Source organism: Tachypleus tridentatus, chromosome 3, assembly GCF_004210375.1.
Source record: "Tachypleus tridentatus isolate NWPU-2018 chromosome 3, ASM421037v1, whole genome shotgun sequence".
Taxonomy (NCBI): domain Eukaryota; kingdom Metazoa; phylum Arthropoda; class Merostomata; order Xiphosura; family Limulidae; genus Tachypleus; species Tachypleus tridentatus.
This window is the reverse complement of record NC_134827.1, coordinates 82822001-82841889: the sequence shown is the minus strand read 5'-3', so window position 1 is coordinate 82841889 and position 19889 is coordinate 82822001. Positions and strand designations below refer to the sequence as shown.

Genomic DNA, 19889 nt, shown 5'->3' with positions numbered 1-19889 from the left:
TGGTGATCTCACATGGGATCTCCTCTACAGTTTCTGATTTTACTGCCAAATTGTATGTCATTTCTCTTGCCCTGTACCATGTAAAAGCTGTACGGTACACCAATTGTACTATTTATACTGACTTGCTTAGCTCTCTTCTGGCCCTGGAATTTCTTCACATTAGTTTTCACCCTATTCTCAAAAACTGACTGGCCCATTTCTCTTTATTAACCATTGATTTCCAGTTTCTCTGGAAACTGGGCTGTATTGGCATTTACAGGAAATGAGCTTATTGACAGCACAGCCAAGTCTATCTGCTCTTGTACTACCATACCCATGTCTGTTTTATACATGGACTAAGGTCCCTGTATTCAAGGCTTTCCTCCATGCCAGTTGACTAGGAGTGAGCAATGTGATAACAAGCTTTTCCAGATCAAAGCTTCTGTTGCTCTTTGGCTGTTTTCCTTCAGTAAGGATCGAAAGGGGCTAGGTTACACATAGGTCACAGTTTTTTTAACTCATCATTTTCTTTTATCTGGGACAGATGCATCAATGTCTGGTTTGTGTGATACTCAAATCACAATAGTCCAGATTCTACCATTATGCCATCATTACGACCATGAGTTGGCACCATTTTAGGCATGTTTTTACAATGGGCTCACCCCTTATGTTGGACAGTGTCATTAGCAATGGTGGCAGTGTTCACTTCAGTTGTGTTTTTAAATTTTTAAGGGCTATTGGCCTTTTTAATTCTGTTTAAGATTTTACTTCGAAAATTGGCCTTTGTTTTGTTTAGCATGATTATTTTTTAAATATTTTAATAATTTTACTTTTATTTTTAATTTTTTACTGGTTGTTTGGCAGAGATAGCCAAACTGCTTTGCATTAATAAATGCCAGTCAATCAACCCAGTTTGTAAAAAAGCTTTATGTTATAGAATAAAATGAATGTTATTTTCAAAATCTGTGTAGCTGAATTATGGAAAAATCTGTTAATAAAACCAAAACAACTTTTCTGATGTTTAAATTCACAGGGCTGTGTTATTATTCTCCCTTTTCATAAGTGTTAAGCACAAATCTTTTAATGTTTTCCACAACTAAACAAGTATTGCCTACATGGAGCTTACATTTTTGACAAGAATTAACTTAATTTACTATTTTACGTTTCTTTATTGTGTTATGCTTTTTTTATGATTGTATTTGGACAGGATTTTACATGTGTAATATTGTATTACTGTATTACAGTCTCTGATATTGTAATCTTTTGCATTAGATTTATTGTCACTTAACAAATTTACAAGTTCTTATACACGTCTTACCCATTTGTGGTAGATCCAGTACTCCTAGAGCTGTATTTAACACATTTGAATTATTAAACTACTATTAAAGTTATCAGAGGTGGTATTCTGCCCTTAAATCTGAAAAAATTCTGCAGTCTACATTCGGGTCTAAAAATCGGGCATAAATCTATGGATATGAAAAAGCTTATATAATCATTTCTTCATTAAGATTATGTGTCTGCCTGTACAAGATTGTAATATTGATATTAGCTATTTGACTTGTTAGAAATAAGTTGTTTGATGATTCCATGTTCCTCGTAGCATCATTAGTCCCATATGATGTTATCAACAAAATTCACTTAAAGTTTTGTATTGTTTAGTTCTTTATGTCCCCTGCTGGTACAGTAGCAAGTCTACAGATTTACAACACTAAAATCAGGGACATAATTCAGTATATAGCCCAATGTGGCTTTACTGTAGGAAAACACACACGTACACAGTTCTTTATGTTGATATTCAAATATGCTGGTAATCTTGTGAGCATGAAAAACCAAGACATAACTGTACTTAATGACTGAACTAAGTGAATGTAGTTCATTAGTTGACTTGTCTTGAAAAATATAATTGTATGTCCTTTAGTATCAGTTATCAAAACTATTTTCTGAGAGTTACATGTAATTCATCATGTGATCATGTTGTAAATCCGTCACCTTAAATTTTGGTATATTTTTGTATAGCACTGAATGTTGGTTAATAGTTTTAGTGACATTTCTGTGAAGCCATTGGAATTTGAAATGGTTCAAGCCATGATTTAGCAAAAAGAAAACCTGCCACATTTTCACTTTTCCATCTAGCATTGAATCTAAAAATATTAGATACATACTGACAAAGTGGTAGTGATATGTATTAATGAAATATTATATATGTTATATATTTAGAAATGGCTGGTATGGGTAGAGAAATCACTAATAAAGGAGTGAACAACATTTTGACCTTCTTCAGTCATCGTCAGGTTCACAGATGTGAACTCTACCCGTACCAGCTGTTTTTAAATATATAATTTTCTCTAAAAGTGGGTTTTCTCATCATCACAAAAGATATACATGTGTTTTTACTCTAATTAACAGGCAGTGTTGATAACAATTTAAAAAAACAAATTAAATTACTAATTATTAGTACCTTAAATAAATCTGATCTGGATAATGGAACATTCAAAATTTTTGGCCCAGACCCCAGCCCCAGACTTTCCATACGTTTGAAGAAGTGGTATGGGTGTTGGGTGCAGTAGTAAGTGCTTGTGATGCTGAAATTGGAGGTTTAATCACTACAATTAACATTGTGCAGATAGTACATTGTACAGCTTTGTGCAAATACAACACATGAATTTTTTAACTTGCATATTTCACTTGTGTTCTAATCATATTTTTCTTCACCTTCTTAGAAATACCCACAAATTAAACAAATGTGAAAGTTGTTTCATCAACTACGTGATTTAACAAGATTTTTTTCAACTCTACAGTGCCAACCAGCTTTCATGGACAGCTTTTAATAACTGAAGATTTTCACATCCCTCCTCCTGTAATTCCTCCAACAAAGCAACAGAAGAGAAACTTTCAGTTTCCAGAAGAGTTTTTACATCAGTTTGTTCCATTTGGTGCAAGTGAGTATCACAAAGATTTTTAACATTTATTTTACTCTGCATGTCTTGCAGTTGTGGTTGTTCTGACTGAAGGTTAGGAAGCCATAAGATCAATGATTATTTGAGAATTGACATGCATAATATCATTTTATATTTTACAAGTACAGTTTGGACTAGTCAAATATAGAAATTGTCAATCTCTGAAGAAACCTTAAATTGATGGAATATTCATTATAATAGTGCTAGTGATGTAAAGATACCTCTGTCACATGTATAAAAATATGATACACATCCATGACCTCTATAAATGAGTGTGTCAGTTTGCCAATCTTGTATGTTTTTATACTTTATGCTAATTAATTTTATGCCTCTCGTTGTTCTGTGATACTTTAAGATCAAGACTGATAATTTCTCAACAAGTATCAGTTAGAGAGATCTGAAAATAACCACAGATTGTTTCAGGAAATTAAAATGATTCTTATCATATAAATTGGACTCTACTAAGTCGGCCTGGCATGGCCAGGTGGGTTAAGGTGTTCGACTCGTAATCTGAGGGTTGCGCCAAAAATGCTCGCCCTTTCAGCCATGGGGCGTTATAATGTTATGGTGAATTCCACTATTAGTTGGTAAAAGAGTAGCCCAAGAGTTGGCAGTTGGTGGTGATGACTCACTGCCTTCTCTCTAGTCTTTCACTGCTAGATTAGAGACAGCTAGTGTAGATAGCCCTCGAGTAGCTTTGCACGAAATTCAAAATGAACAAACAAGCAATTACCCAACTTAGAAGTCATTAGTTTTTGGAGGATTAAGGTCATACAAATAAAAAACACATCCCTATCTGTTAACATGGAGACCAATTTTTCACACAACTTTTACTCTATAAGTGAAAATATTATTTTTCATTGTCCTGCTAAACGTGGTCTGTGTCCGTAAACAATGACAGACATACAAACATTTGTATTTTTGAGAGCTGAATGTGACAAATGGTGGGTGGTGGAGATATGATCTCTACTGATTACTTCTCTAGTCATTTGAAGGAACAAAAAAAGAAAATGCAGCATTTGTAATTGCTCCCACCAAAAGACAGTTGCTTTCACAGTATAGATTCTTGTTGCATGATCATCTTAAGTCTTCAGTTATAATCTCTAAGTTGAAAGGAAATAATTTTGAAAGTCAACATGTAAATTCATTATATTTGTCCAGTTGACATAATCACCTTGTGACCTTTGTTCCTTACAGCATTGCTCAGTTGTTACATATGATTAACATCAGAATTTGCCGACAAAGGATATTACAATGCAGTCTTTTATATTACTGAAACTTCTTTTGAGCAGAACTTTGTGAACAAAGATAATCTTAACTTTCTGGACCACTTGTTGTTTCTGCCATTTCATCATATAAACTAAATAAGAGTTTCTGTATCAGTAAGGCAGGTAGAAAATGTAGAATATACCTGTATGTCACACTTTTTATCCCTTTTCTCTTTCAGGCTTGTCCTCAAGTTGATAATTTAGATTAATTTTAAAAACCAATTATCTTTAAACTTGTGATATGGTCAAGGAGTACATTACCTTTATTCTTAAAAACATACATGTTTCACAGATGACAGAAACCCTTTAACGATGAGCTACATAAAACTAAAATATAAAACCCTTATATTGGTATGTATAACTACATACAGCTATATCTTTATTATAAAACTGTCTTTTGAAAAGAAAGAGAGCCTTTATTTAAACCAGTTACGTGTGTGTGTATTGGTATAATAAAAAGATCATTTATTAGAATTAAGTGATAAATATATAAATGAATTTACAATTAGAATAAACACTTTGACATAGAATATGACATGGATATACTCTTTAATAACGATAAAAATGTAATATACCACTTAACAAAGAAATTGCAATTTTCAAGTATGTGAAAGAAAAGAAGAAATGAAAATGCTGAGCTGTACTATTTACTTTTAACTGTAGACAATTTGACAGACTATATCATAAAACTAAAAAAGAAATAATTGAGTGAAACAAGAACCTTCAGTGTAGATTTCACATAACAATTTTAACAATGATAAAGGTAAATTACTTGGAGCACCATCCTCATGAATAAAAGAAAATCTACAATCAAACTAACATAAGGCTTTTAAATGGTGAACATGGTCCCTGGATCAAAGTATTATTACTCTAAAATAGCAGTCACAAATGAAAATTTTTCAACACCTAATATTCAAATCAAATATTACATGAACCTTAATCAACAGGAAAGAAGATGCCTATATTATAAAAAAATTAACCTTAAACACCAGATTTGTAACCTTTGAAATAAATTAACTAATGACCAGCAATAAAACAGTTTTCTTTTTCATGAGAGGCCTGTTATGGCCAGGTGATTAGGGTGTTTGATTTGCAATCTGAGGGTTGCAGGTTTGAATTCACGTCCCATCAACTGTGCTTGCCCTTCAGTTCTGGGAGCAATGTAATGTCATGGTCAGTTGCAATAGTCATTGATAAAAGAGTATCTCAAGAGTTGGTAGTGGATGGTGATGACTAGCTGCTTTCATGCTAGTCTTTCACTGCTAAATTAGGGACAGCTAACACAGATAGCTCTCATGTAGCTTTAAGCAAAATTCAGAAACAAGTTATGAAGTGTTAAATGCATGTGCATGATACATGAAATTAAGGAAAAGATATATGCCAAATGTTTTTATTTCCCTTCTCTTTTACACATGGATGCAGGTATGAAAGTGCCAGAGTACAGCATAACAGAAATAAAAATAGAAAACTGTGAAATAGAAAAGGCTTCTGCCTTTCATGAACACAAAGCAGAGAGCATTCTAACTTTAAGCATACTACAAAGAACTAATATAAATATTAAATTATACAAGATATACATACTTCATATAGAGGTCAGGCTTCACTCCCCTTACCTTAACTCTGTAAGCAGAGCTTCCAGAGTTGTTGTAGATCCCTTGAAGTCTGATAGACCCTTACTTGGTTCTGCTCAGATTCAGCCAGCAGGTCCCACAGACATCGAACCTTCTCCTCATGCTGTGATGGAGGAGTGGCTCTTCACTTCAGCTGATTTCCTTTCCAATTCTAGAAGACCCATTTCATTGTTTATTTAACTTTCATTTTCTGGCAGTAATGCTTGAGCACTGAACTTGCTCTGACTTGTGTCTTTATGGGATTTCTCTTGTGGGTTTTTTTTTAATAAGTCGTGACATGGAGATTGTTTTAGTCTCTCAAGTGCAGCACTTAAGATTGAAGTTCATTCTTTGACAGCAGGAAATATTATATGGGTCATTTGTACCATTATCACTGTGGTCTCAATTGTTGATGCAGGACCTAGACATCCCTCAATATATTCATTGCCATATAGTCTTTATTAGTCTTAGGGAAATTATGGTCTTGTAGAATAAGTGAACACATCTGTCACCTCATCCTTAATGTTTTACCATACTCTATGATAGGAAAAAATCTCTGGGCTCTTCTTTTCTTGGTATGCACTTCCATTGATGGTGTCAACAGTGATTATAACTTCTGCTGTTAGTTGTTTTGACTCGCAGCTCTTTCAGACGTGATTGTGTCTATTCTGACAATTCAATGCTAGCAACTATCATGGGATTTTTAAAAAAACATCAGATTCTACTCAATTTTTTTAGGCATATCATTCCTAGAATACATTATTGCCAACTCATTCACCAATTCTGAAAGCTCTTGCAACTTAGAAGCATTAGCCAACAGTATGTTTTTCTCCATGGGCTTTCTAACAATAAACATCAACCCAGCATTGTCTGTCTGTCTCAATGATTTCACGTCCCTTGCTGTAGAGGAAACCTTGAGTATCTGGCAGCTGCTGTAAGGCTTCATGTATGAATGAGGAATCCATCATAGTTTGGGTAAAGAAAAACTGGAAGGAAAGAAGGCAGAAGAACCACAGGCTAGTTGATAACAGAGAAATTGACTATAGCTTATAAAATTTTACCCTTAATACTAGAAGTCCTTTTTGATATACAAAGATGGTCTAAGTTCTTATTTGTTAAAATTTTAACTAAGTGGGTAGATTAAGGCAGTGATCAAGTAGTATGTTAAGTTTAACATATACTAATGCTAATATTTGCTTATGGAACTTGTGCACAATGAACTTGAGGGATTCCTGGTTCCATAGGTTTCCTGGATTTTGTTTGATCAGCCACCTGTGGCCATGCTGCTCAGTCATTGGTAGATAGTGGGAATACATACACCAAACACTGTCCTGGATTTTGTTTGATCAGCCACCTGTGGCCATGCTGCTCAGTCATTGGTAGATAGTGGGAATACATACACCAAACACTGTCCTGGATTTTGTTTGATCAGCCACCTGTGGCCATGCTGCTCAGTCATTGGTAGATAGTGGGAATACATACACCAAACACTGTCCTGGATTTTGTTTGATCAGCCACCTGTGGCCATGCTGCTCAGTCATTGGTAGATAGTGGGAATACATACACCAAACACTGTCCTGGATTTTGTTTGATCAGCCACCTGTGGCCATGCTGCTCAGTCATTGGTAGATAGTGGGAACACATACACCAAACACTTTCCTGGATTTTGTTTGATCAGCCACCTGTGGCCATGCTGCTCAGTCATTGGTAGATAGTGGGAATACATACACCAAACACTGTCCTGGATTTTGTTTGATCAGCCACCTGTGGCCATGCTGCTCAGTCATTGGTAGATAGTGGGAATACATACACCAAACACTGTCCTGGATTTTGTTTGATCAGCCACCTGTGGCCATGCTGCTCAGTCATTGGTAGATAGTGGGAATACATACACCAAACACTTTCCTGGATTTTGTTTGATCAGCCACCTGTGGCCATGCTGCTCAGTCATTGGTAGATAGTGGGAACACATACACCAAACACTGTCCTGGCCTCATACCTAGCTTGTTTTCTAATTGTTACATAGATAGTGACTGGTTCCAGTAGGAAGGAACGAAGGTTGCATTGGTTGTATACAGTTGAAATAACTTGATTTAAGCTCTGCTAATCTCACCTTTGACCATTAGAAATTGACAGCACTTTTATTGTCCTTCCACAGGGATTTTTTCAACTTACAAATTATGTAATAGTTATGACTTGAACTACATGGTTTCTTCATGTGTTTGATTTCTTCTGTTTCACCATTGTACATTTACAGCAAGCACTTTTGTGCTTCATTCTATATTTTCTTTTGGAACAAAGTGAATAAAATGTTCAGAAGAACTGTGCTTGTTGGAATTATTTCCAATTTGCATGACTGAAAGTATTTTTATCTTGACCAAGTAACACTGATTACATCATGTGTATATATTTACGATATCTGAGCCATTGTTTATAAATATGATTTACCACTGACAGTTTCACTCACTAAAATTACAGCTTGATCAAGTTAAAATGTCTTTGCACTATACTTGTTTTCTATGTGGTTCTCATGGTATTGTTTTTTAACAAAAGCACTGTTACAGTGGGTAAATGTGTGTTTGTTATAGAAGATAAACTACTGATTAAGAAGAAACAAATCAAAATTCCAGTTCAGTTACTCTTACCAAAAAACAAAAAAAAAAAAACACTTTTACTTTCTGCACGAATAGTGCCAATATTCTCATAATAAATTGGAGTGCTCTTTTATGATGGCGTGTAAATCAATGTCCTTTCATGGTGGCGTGTAAGTTTTTTCATGTTAACACTTTATTTGAATCACTGTGTAAAACTGTGTTCTCTCTTACTGTACTTGTCTTTTCAATGAAAAATCCAAAAAAACCTGCAGAATTTCTCAAGATAAAAATTAAAACATTCTCTGAGCATTAATGAAGGTTGCATATACACCATATTTTTCAATAATACTTTCCAGGTTATTCATCATATTTAACCTTATACTCATTAATTCTTAATAACATCGTGTGGATTCCTGTATGTGGTAAGGGGACCTCCCAAAGAAGGTTCTGTTCTTTCAATTTAACTATTCTTGGATTTAAATATCCACCCACGTATTTGCCATGTGTTGTGACACATTAAAGGGAGGAGAGGATCCTGGTGGTTGAGGGGTCCAACTTAACACCACTTTGGCCTTGAATTCCTGGTCAACTTGGGCTAGGATCAACCAAGGACTAGTGTTGGATGTTCTCAACAGGTGTTGTGAACATTGTATCTGATGCTGGTGTCTGGGTATTGTGCTCATGAAACCCTGGCATTGCTGCAGTGTTCTTGTTTGGCATCGTAGTGCATCCCCTCATATGACTTCATGTAGGGTGGGATCAGTGGACACTGAAACATTCTTTCTTTATTATGGATTCCCCAAATAAAAACTTAAATAAAATACTGAAAAAATAGTCCATAGGTGAATGACTACATTTTGAAGATTCTGAGCAGCAATCTTCAACATCTGTAACACCTGTATCTCATTTTCTTATATTACATTCTCTTTCAGACAAACCTTCAGGGCAAGTGTCTCCCTTTTTCATTCAGAAGGGACAAGAGGCCTTGCTGGCTCTCCAAAGTCAGTAAAGAAGCTTTGATCTGGTGAACTCCTCTTGCGTCCAAAGGCAAATAGAGATATACCTATTGAAGTTATACCTCATGCTACTTTGAATTCATAACAAGGAGTTATTGTTGAGAGGGATTTGAAAAACATCCCCAAGCCGAAGATTCTTGCTGGTTTCTCCACCCAAAGAGTTTCTGCAGTGAGGCATATCTTCACTTGCAAAGATGGAATTATGATGCCGACCAGTGCCCTAATTTTAACATTTACATCACTGCATCCACCTGCCACCATCAAGGCAGGTTATCTTAATTGCAAGGTACCACCATACATTCCAAACCCTATCAGATGTTTCCAGTGTCAGCTGTTCGGTCACTTGAAGACATCGTATGTGGTTCCTTGATGTCTTGTCATTGTGGAGGCAAGGAACACGATGCCGATGAGTGTGAAACAGACTCTCATCGCAACGACTCTCACCCATCCTACTTTTGTTTTTGCCCTGAGTGGTTGAAAGAAAAAGAGGTGCAGTGTTTGAAAACAATTCCAAACATTACTTACCCTAAGGCTCGAAAGTTACTGTCCACCACTTTATTTCAGACACATGCTGCTGCACTTTGTTCCACTGCTACAGTGGGAGTGCAGACAGATTTCTCTGTGTCTTCAAAAGAATATTTCTCAAACTATATGAAAAATCTTTTGACCTCCATGGTTAAAAAGGTTGATGAATCAACATCAACACCCATCTCTGTCCCTAACATTCATTCCAGCAAACCTCAAGATCCACTTCCTTTTGTTCCAGGTACAGACATCTCTTTAAGTATATCTTCTTCTCCCACCACAAGATGCAAAATGATCATTCGATTGCATCCTCAGTTGCTGGAATTCTCTTCCAATGACAGAGACCTGCCCAATCGACCCAGGGCAGGATCCATGGAGGTCAAGAGACCTCCCTCAAATAAAGAAACTAAGGAATAAAGATATGGTTGAAAACAGGAGGGCTTCCCACTCAGTTTGCCTACACATAAATAAAAATGGCCACTTTGATACAATGGAACTGTCAAGGTTTATGTTACAATCTGGATGGCATCAAAGCACTCATTGTTTCCTACCATCCTGTAAGTCTTTCCTTACAGAAACGTTTATGAAACCTGCTGATACAGTCACCTTTTGGCAGTTTTCTTTGTACATAAATGATAGGTTGTGTAGTGGACAAGTGCATGGAAGGGTGGCACTGTTGGTTAATCAGCATGTGCACACTCTCTCTTTGCCACTTGACACACCCTTGAAGGCTATAGCTATCCATGTTTCCTTGGGTCATACTATCACTGTTTGTTCTCTCTACCTCTCTACTGAAGAGACCTTGATGCTCTTGTTGAACAGCTGCCATCTCCCTTTTTAACCCTGGGAGACTTTAATAGACAACTGCATGGCAGCTGTTCAGTGTATTCCTAAAACCTCAACATATTTTCCAGTATATCTTTCTTCGTGATAAGATCCTTCCTGCCACATGGCATGGAAGGCTCGAAAACATACCTGGTATACTTTTTGTAGGTATCCTACACTCTCAAACCACATCACTTTCCAGCAGGTCCATGCACATCCTCAGCAGGATGCACCATTTTAAAACTGTTTTGTCCCGAGGTTTATCCATAATGTTGGACTGTGTTATTGGCAAAAGATGACACTCCATCTTTTAGTTTTTAAAGGCTATTAATCTTTTTAATCCTATTTAAGTTTTTAATTTATAAATTATACCTTTTTTAATGTGATTCCTTTTTAAGAATTAAAGTACAACTAGTTCGACTTGAAATTAGAAAATGGCCGTAAGTCAAATAACTCAACCAGGTCTGGAAAGACCAATTTCAGGTGTTTAACGCTTATGTTTGAACTTACCTGTTAGTCATCCTGGCTAGTTATAATAATTAAAATTATACTGCAGAAAGTCCTTTACAACTTGTATTACTGTAGTTTTTCTCTTACTGCTGTAAACTAGATATAAAAATTGGTTTTATGCTATTTATGTTTTTAATTCAAAAATTAAACTTTGTTTTGTTTTACCTTGATTCATTTTAGGAATTTTAATAATTTTACTGGATGTTTGGCACAAATAGCCTAGTTGCTTTGTACCACAAAACACCAAACCACCCAAACAACATTGAGATAAAATAATTTTTGTCTCTTTAGTTTGTTTTTTTTTCTTTCCCATCTTCTTATTAGTTATTATCATTATCTGTGTATAATTCCTTCATTTGTTTTAATTTGTTTGTCATTGGCATAAACGAATTATCTATATTTCCATATACACATCACAATTACACATTCTAAATACTTTAATAATTGGCACAGATACTTCTGACTACTACACACAGTTTCAGTAATGTCCAAGTTACTTGTTGAAGTTCTACTCAGTAGTGTAATCTAGGGACCATCATATTCTTCCCATAATTATTTTATGATATATGAAACAAATAATCATTAGTGAAATTAATATGAATCAGGACTTTTGAACTACAAATATTTACAAAGATTATGATTCACACTGTGAACTCTGGTTACAGTTTGAGACCATCAGGTCTAGCTCTGATATGAGTTGAACAGTATATATCTGAAATTTCTTAATGTATATTCAAGTAAATTGGTAAGATTTTGTTAAAGATTACAAGTATTTTATATAAATATTTTAACCAAAGATTTAAATTTTATTGTAGTTGTTTTCATTCACACACTGAATATTTCAAATATTATTATAAACATATTTCAGTGAAATGTTTAAAATTAAGAAATGAAAGAATACACATACCTTTTCATTTCTCATTAAATAAACTTAAAAAAAAATATTCTTAATTACAACTCTATATGAAAAATTATTTAAGTTACAGGAACATAAAGTCAAGATTTGTAAATGCTTGTGTATCATGGGACAACATACCAAAGGTTAAGTTTTTTTCTTTAAGTTTATTCTGGAGTAAAGGAATTAAAACTTAAATAATAAAATATTGAATTTTAATGTAAATTATAATGCTAATTTCATTAAAAGTTATGGATAGTGAAGCTACTTAATTAAATTTGAATGTAACTCGGTAAAATTTTGACATCTGCAGATAAAGGGGTTAGCTGTAAGCTTAGGGAACTCCAACACATACTCAAAAAAGCTGTGCTCCTTTTCAAGATAAATCCAACATTTTTTTCAAGACTAGTGAAAAATCTAGCAAGCAATGATTGATATGCTCTGCAAGGCTCTTAACACTCAACTAGATTCTCTGAGTGATTTTTCTCAAAACAAACGATGGCTTACTTGAGAAGGAAGGGCTTACAGTACTTCTTTAAATCACTGATTTTTGATTCACTTAATCATCTCAACTTTTGATAACCTTGTTACATAGCTACAATGAGATACATACATTACATCTAACGATCTTGTAAAATAAGGAACGGTACTTCTTTTCAATCCATGATTGTACAAATTAGTAACTGGTCCAAATGTTAGTAACCAAACTGGCACTTGAACTCTCATTATTTTTTCATTAATTTAACATGTAGACATTTTAGGTGATGTAGCTTTTAATTCCATCTTTATTCACCATGTGTTAGAGAAATTACACACAGTGAATGCATCTCAATAGGATTTTGTATAAGGTGTTAATAATAAATAAATTTAGAAATTAATTTTGTAATGTAATGGAGCAATAGCATGGCCATCTTCATATCTACATGTGACCAAAATAAATACAGTGGTGCCTTCTGTTATGCTGAAATAAAGATCTCAAGTAATAATTAAGCCTTATAATAGTGGCACCATAAACAAAAATCCCCCAAAAAATGTCAATTTGGATATTCAAGATTCAAACAATTGGAAAAATAACTATTTATATGAAATAATTTTTATAACAGAATGCAGTTTTAAATAAAAGTGCTCTCCTTCCAACAAAAACACTGCATTCATTGTGGCAGCATGTAAGAGTTTGATTTTATCTTTATTCATAAAATTTTTAGATGTAACACTAAAAATTGGAATTCTTAAGAATCTTATTTTTTCAATAAAGGGTAGCAGTTATGATTTATAGAAATATTGCAGTTCATATCTATAAAACTTATGAAAAATTTGAGCTCTATACATTAAACTATACAGTTGTATATGAGTCAAGATCACAATCTAAACATTTCTTCCTTGCAGTACGGCCCAGCATGGTCAAGTGGTTAAGACATTCGACTTGTAATCTGAGGGTCACTGGTTCGAATCCCCATTATACCAAACATGTTTGCCTTTTCAACCATGGGGGCATTATAATGTGATGGTCAATCTCACTATTCATTGGTAAAAGAGTAGCCCAAGAGTTGGCAGTGGGTGGTGATGACTAGTTGCCTTCCCTATAGTCTTAGACTGCTAAATTATGGATAGCTAGTGCAGATAGCCCTCAAGTGGCTTTGTGCAAAATTCAAAACAAGTCAAATAATCCTTGCAGTACTTCCCAGAAAAATATATTTTTTAAAAAATGTTGACTCTTTACAATGAGGTATGAGAACTGTAATTGTAATTACTAGTACAAACAGCCATTTGTCAGGTGGCATTTCTGCTATTTAAATAATGTAACAACATGTATTTGTACTAAATCTCTGAAAAAAATTAATGTTCAATTTTTCTATTTAAATAACACAAGGAAATTATTTGTAATGGACATGACAAGCAGTATTAATAATAACATAAAACAACTTTACTGTAGTGCTCTATATGTTTTTATAACTACTCTTTGGTTTATCATTCGAGTGTATATTTAAATATGCTTGAAGTCATCCATTATTTGTGTAATTTCAGATGAACCTTTTGTTTCCAAAACACCAACTAAAAGAGGATCTTCATACAAGGCATCACAGAAATGTTCCAAAAATTGGGTCTCCCCTAGTTCAGAACTTGAAGATCAAGAACAAACAAATTCATATCAAGTATCAGAGAAATGGAAAAAGAAAAAAAGAAAACATAAAGAGAAAAAAAAGTGTGATTCTTCTTTATCACATACTGTTTCAGAAACGTTAGTGACCAACCAGCTCCTTTCTCCAGTTAAGGAAAAGAAGTTATTTCCTTATGAGGATGATAATAGATCTAAGAAAAAAAAAGTAAAAGCAGAAAGTGAAGTATTGTCATCTTTGGAAACGTCTTCTACACTTCTTACTAGTACAAACAACTCCAGAGGTAAAAAAGAAAAAGGTTCGATAACGAAGAATGATGAACCAGCAGTTAGCAATGAATCCCATACGCAAAGACTCAGTTCTGATCTAATACTTAATCAGGAAAGGTTTAGTGGAAGTGAAACAAGTCCCCGTAAAAAAAAAAGAAAGAGTAATGAGAAACATAAAAATATCTCAGAAATGAACAATCTTTGTAGTTTCCAAGATGTGACAAAAGAGTCATCCTGTGATGAAGCCATGTCAAAGACGAAGAAAGTACACATTAAGAGAGAAATGCATGAAGACTCAGAAGAGCCTGTAATCAACTTGAAAAACACGCCAGAAAAAATGCTTACCATAATCAAGCAAGAACCGGCAGTCAACGTAGAATGTCAAGAACAAATGAATGATTTTACCATTTTAAAAAAGAATAGGAAAAGACGTTATAAAGATGATGCACCTCCACCAAAAGCAAAACAATTTAAAAGTAATGGGAATGATTTTGATTCAGGTGTTTTTTCTAAGATAAAACCATTGTTCTCTGATATACTTGCATCAAAAGGAAAAAGTGGTAAAGTTAAGAAAAAAGGAGTATCAGGTATAAAAGATCCCATTTCAAGTCAGACAGAAGATTCTGAAACCAAAGAATATAAAGATGTTGCAAGAGTAAAACAAGAACCATCAAATGACTTAATAGTATCAAACATCAAACAAGAAAGAGTTAGTGAAAATGAAGTAAGCCCCCCAAAAAAGAAAAAAAGATATAGTAAAGTGAAACATAACAGTGAAGATTGAGTGGTTTTCAGTGCTACAGAAATAGCTCATGTGCTCGTATCTCCCATGAAGTTATAACAATCACTCTCTTCCAATAGTTCTAAGAAGATGATGAAAACATGATAAAACAAGAACCAACTACAATGGGAGAATATCAAGAACAGACTGATAGTTTTTCTAATTTGAAAATAAAAGAAAACTTGTAAAACAACTAAACTTTTCCCTTGTATAAAAGTAAAAAATAAAGATGCTCATTCGTGATTGGTTTCTAGAAGAACTACTGGAAAATCAGTGATAGTCTCTCATTCTACTAATAAAAAAATGAGTTAGTATTTATTTCTAAAAATAGTTAAAAATGAAAAAGCAAGCAACTGAAGCAAACGTTATAAGCAGAGTAAATGAAAAGGAAGACTTAATATATTCCTGATTGTTTTATCTTTTTTGTTGTATAAAATGAAATTAATGAAAATACACACACTGTTTTAAAGGTTTAATACTAAATGCAGAGTTGAATCATTATAAAAAAAAATGCCTTTATCAGTGCTTTGTATCACATTGAAGATAATCAATATTGTCTTACCCAGAGTAGCAAGTGTTTTGAAACTTTTAGATTGGAAATATTTAAAATTCATAACCAGTGCGATAAGAGCATTTGGACAGGAAAAAGCCATGCACTATTTCAGTTGTAGGTCACTGCTAGTGAAGCTTTTACTCAGTGCTAAAATTGTTTAAGCTCTCTGTGGTAAGATATTATACTGATGTCCAATTTGATTACTTATGGGAGGTAATTCAAAAATATAAGCTCATTAGGACACTCACAGGGTTAGGTTTTACTGTTCTGACCAACTTTGGTGATGCCCAGACCAAACTAATGGAAGAAGATTGTGAGCATACAATCAGTCAGATGAGCACATTTTATAATGAAATTGCTTTTTATAAAAGCAATTGAGCTTATTGATAAGGGAATTTAAGAAAAGGGGTTATAACTTGTATTTGTCAGAGATATTGCCAAAAAAGAATTTCGGAGATAAGATATTAAGTTAGCCACTAGGATTAAATGCCAGGCCTAGATCAGTATATAGGAATTGACAAATGGGCTGATTGGAGTTGTGGGATAATTTTAATGGAAAAATTAATATTTTTGAAATGGATGTCTTACACTTAAACAAGGTAATGGCTGGCATGATAGAAGGGGCTTTTTACTCAGCTGCAGTGGTTTACTTAAATTGGGGCTAAACAGGGGTGAGGGCTATGATATTAGTGAAATAGCAAATATAATTGGCAGGAAAACAGGTACAACAGACATAAAACATGAATACATTTTAAAATCTATCATTAATTGTTACTATTGTACTGCTAGGGATATTAGAAATACAATTAATTTTGATGTTATGGGAATCACTGAGACTTGGTTGAATTTGAACAATTTTGATGAGAGAAGTTTTTTTTGAAATACCAAGCTACTGACTATTTACTAGAGATATAGTATTGAAGAAGGGGTGGAGTAGCAAGATAGAATATATTAAAAAAAAACAGCACTGAGCTAGAGTCAGTTTGGTTACTGTTAATGGGTATAAATGGAAAAATATTGTAATTGGAATTTGGTATAGACTCTTGGTGTGGAAACCTGTACATGATGAGGTGACTTCTTGTAAAAGTGTCTGTCTTTTCAGTTTACCCCTCAGGGATTTGAATGTCCACCCATGTCTTTGCTGTGAGTGTTGACCAGATCCTGTTGGTCGAGTGGTCCAACCCCAACACACCCCTTTGGCTTTAAATTTCTGTAGATGGGTGGCCTTCCAGGGCTAGTTGACTGGTTGGGTTGGATGCGTGTTGCAGGCATTGTGTCTAATGCTGTTGTTCACAAAACTGGTGTTGCTGCAGCTCCTTGTTTGGCATTCTAGTGTGACCCCTTATAAGACTCCATAGTAGGTGAACTAAGTGGGTACTGAATCTTTCTCCATTTCTTATGGATCTCCCAGATATTCCAAAAAACAAAACCATAAAAAATAGCTAATTGGATGAACACATCTTGAAGACTGAACAGTCTCTATTCAGCACCTGTACTTCGTTTCCTCATACTATATTCTTCGTCAGATGAACCTTTAGGGCAAAGGTCTTCCACTTTTTTTTTATTCAGAAGAGGTTAAAGAGCCTTAGTGGCTCTCAAAAGTCAGTTAGGAGTCTATTTTCTGGAGAAATGTTGGTGGAAACATCTACCACAAAACACAGTGAACTCTTAAATTCGAAGGTCATTGGGATATAGCCATTGTGGTTAATTCCTATGTTACTTTGAATTCCTCGTGCAGAGTTATTGTTAAGAGGGACTTAAAAACATCCCAGAGTCAGATATTCTTACATGTTTCTTCAACCAAGGAGTTTCTGTAGTGCAACATATCTACTTGTAAATAAGGAATTATCATGTCTACCTGCGTTCTTATTTTGACGTTTACTTTGCCATGTCCACCTGCTTCTATCAAGGCAAGTCATTTGAACTGTTAGATACAACATATATTCCAAACACTCACTGAAGTTTCTAGTGTAAACTGGACTCTCATTGCATCAATTGTAATAGTTCCCACCCCTCTAAATTTCGTCCTTGCCCTAGGTGAGTGGAGAAGGAAGAGTTACAGCATTTAAAACTGTTAATAACATTTCTTATTCATAGGCTCGAAAGTTAACCCCAACTCCATCTTGGACTTGTGCTGTTACACTGCACTCTGCTACCACCGTGATTGTGCAGATAACATGTTTTGTACCTCCATGCATATCATGTGAATAATCTTGAACTCAGTGGATAATCGATATGAAAAGTTAATATTTACTACTGTCTCTGTTCACGCCCTTCCTTCTCATGAGTATCTGGGTCTCTTTCCTTCATTTTCAACTTGTGGTATCTCCTCAGGTTCATCTTGATTGACCCTGAGAGGCAGAATGAAATTATTCGTTCACGCTCTCAATCACTCTAATTTATGTCTACTGACATAGACTTACCCATTCAACACAGGGCAGGATCCAAAGATATTGATAGACATCCTTCTGATAGATAGATGATGAGGTCATAAACCAAAGGGTTCACCACCAAGTTCTCCTTCACACTTTGATACAATGGAAGTGTCGATATTTCTGTTCTAATCTGGATGTCATTAAAATCTTGATTGATCCCTGTTATCCTCTGTGCCTTTTCTAACACGAAATATTTCTGAAAACTGTTGATACAGTCAACTTCCGGCAGTTTTCGTTATACCAGAATGACAGATTGTGTGGAAGATGGTTGCATGGAGGGGTGGCACTTCTAATTGACTAGCATGTGTTCAATGTGTCTTTGCAGCTCAATACACCTGGAGACCATCACCATTTGCTCTCTCTACCTGTTTCCTGGAGAGATTTACGATCAATCAGACCTTGATACTCTTATTAAACAGTTGTTGCCTTTGTTTTTAATTATGGGGGATTAATTGGCACTATTTCCTCTAGGGTGGTGCTGATATTGATGGGAAAGGTCGTTTTGTCGAGTATATACTCTTGTATTACAACCTATGTCTCATAAATATCTTACACTTAATTTCATGCACCTAAACAGTATTTTACTGTTATCGATCTATCTGCTCCCCTTCACTTTTTTCGTTTTTCTTGGAGGGTTGATAGTAACACACAGGGCCGTAATCATGTTCCTATCATTTTGATGAAGATTAGCCATGGTCGATGACACGTGATCAACATGTTTTGGTGGAAGTTGAAGCAGACTAACTGGCCCTCTATCATCACATTTTCGGAACTTGATCCTGCCATAAATAGATGACTACGTGGTAGCAGTGACTGGCTGTGTTGTTCAGGCAGCTACTATATTCCTACGACCGTGAACACAGTATCTTCGTCCATGGTAGGTTTCTACCTGCCAGAAGGCGAAAAAATGTCCCAGGGAAACCTTCAAACAGTATCCCTCTACGTTATTTATCAGCAGGCCTGTGCACACCCAGGCCAGGAAGTTGCTGATGTACAGAACATTGCTAATGCTCTCGGTGATAGAGTTTTTCGTGAATGCAACACTTCTGTTATTCCCCCACCTTCTAGGGCAGAGCTGTCGCCTCTTTCCTTTCAGGTCAATCGTCTCTTTGACTATAATCGCCCTATTACAACTGCTCTTTGTTAGTCTGGTAGTACATTTACTGGACCTGATGATGTTCACTATGAAATGCTGCGCCATTTTTTTCCTATCTTGTTTGCTATTGTTATTTTTAACTGGATCTGGCAAGAAAATGTTTTCTCTGATGGACGGAGCTGAGATATTGTCCTCCATTTCTCCAAGTCTTAGAAAGATCCTAAGATTTCTAATTATCGTCCAATTTGCTTTGACTAGCTGTCTCTGTAAGGTCTTGGAGAGGATGGTTAATTTCGTTCTTTTTTGGTTCCTCGAATCAAACAACCTCTCACCCACCCAGTATGGATTCTATTGACAGCACTTCACTGTGGACCATATTATTCAGTTTGAAATATCAATTAGGGAAACCTTCAAGAGTAAAAATCTTGTTTCTGTACTCTGACTTTGAGAAGGCTTACA

General features: G+C 35.0%; 1 protein-coding gene across 5 annotated transcripts in view; it reads left to right on the top strand.

The window, feature by feature from the left end:
* Positions 1–15616, top strand: part of LOC143247361 (uncharacterized) — a 45794-nt gene extending 30178 nt beyond the window's left edge. For all 5 annotated transcript variants that reach the window (XM_076495291.1, XM_076495290.1, XM_076495288.1 and 2 more), the window contains 2 exons: positions 2778–2918; positions 14205–15616. In XM_076495291.1, coding sequence (XP_076351406.1) covers positions 2778–2918; positions 14205–15349 — 1286 coding nt within the window. In that variant the 3' untranslated portion in view covers positions 15350–15616. The remainder of the gene's footprint in view (positions 1–2777; positions 2919–14204) is intronic.
* The last annotated feature ends 4273 nt before the right edge of the window (positions 15617–19889 follow it).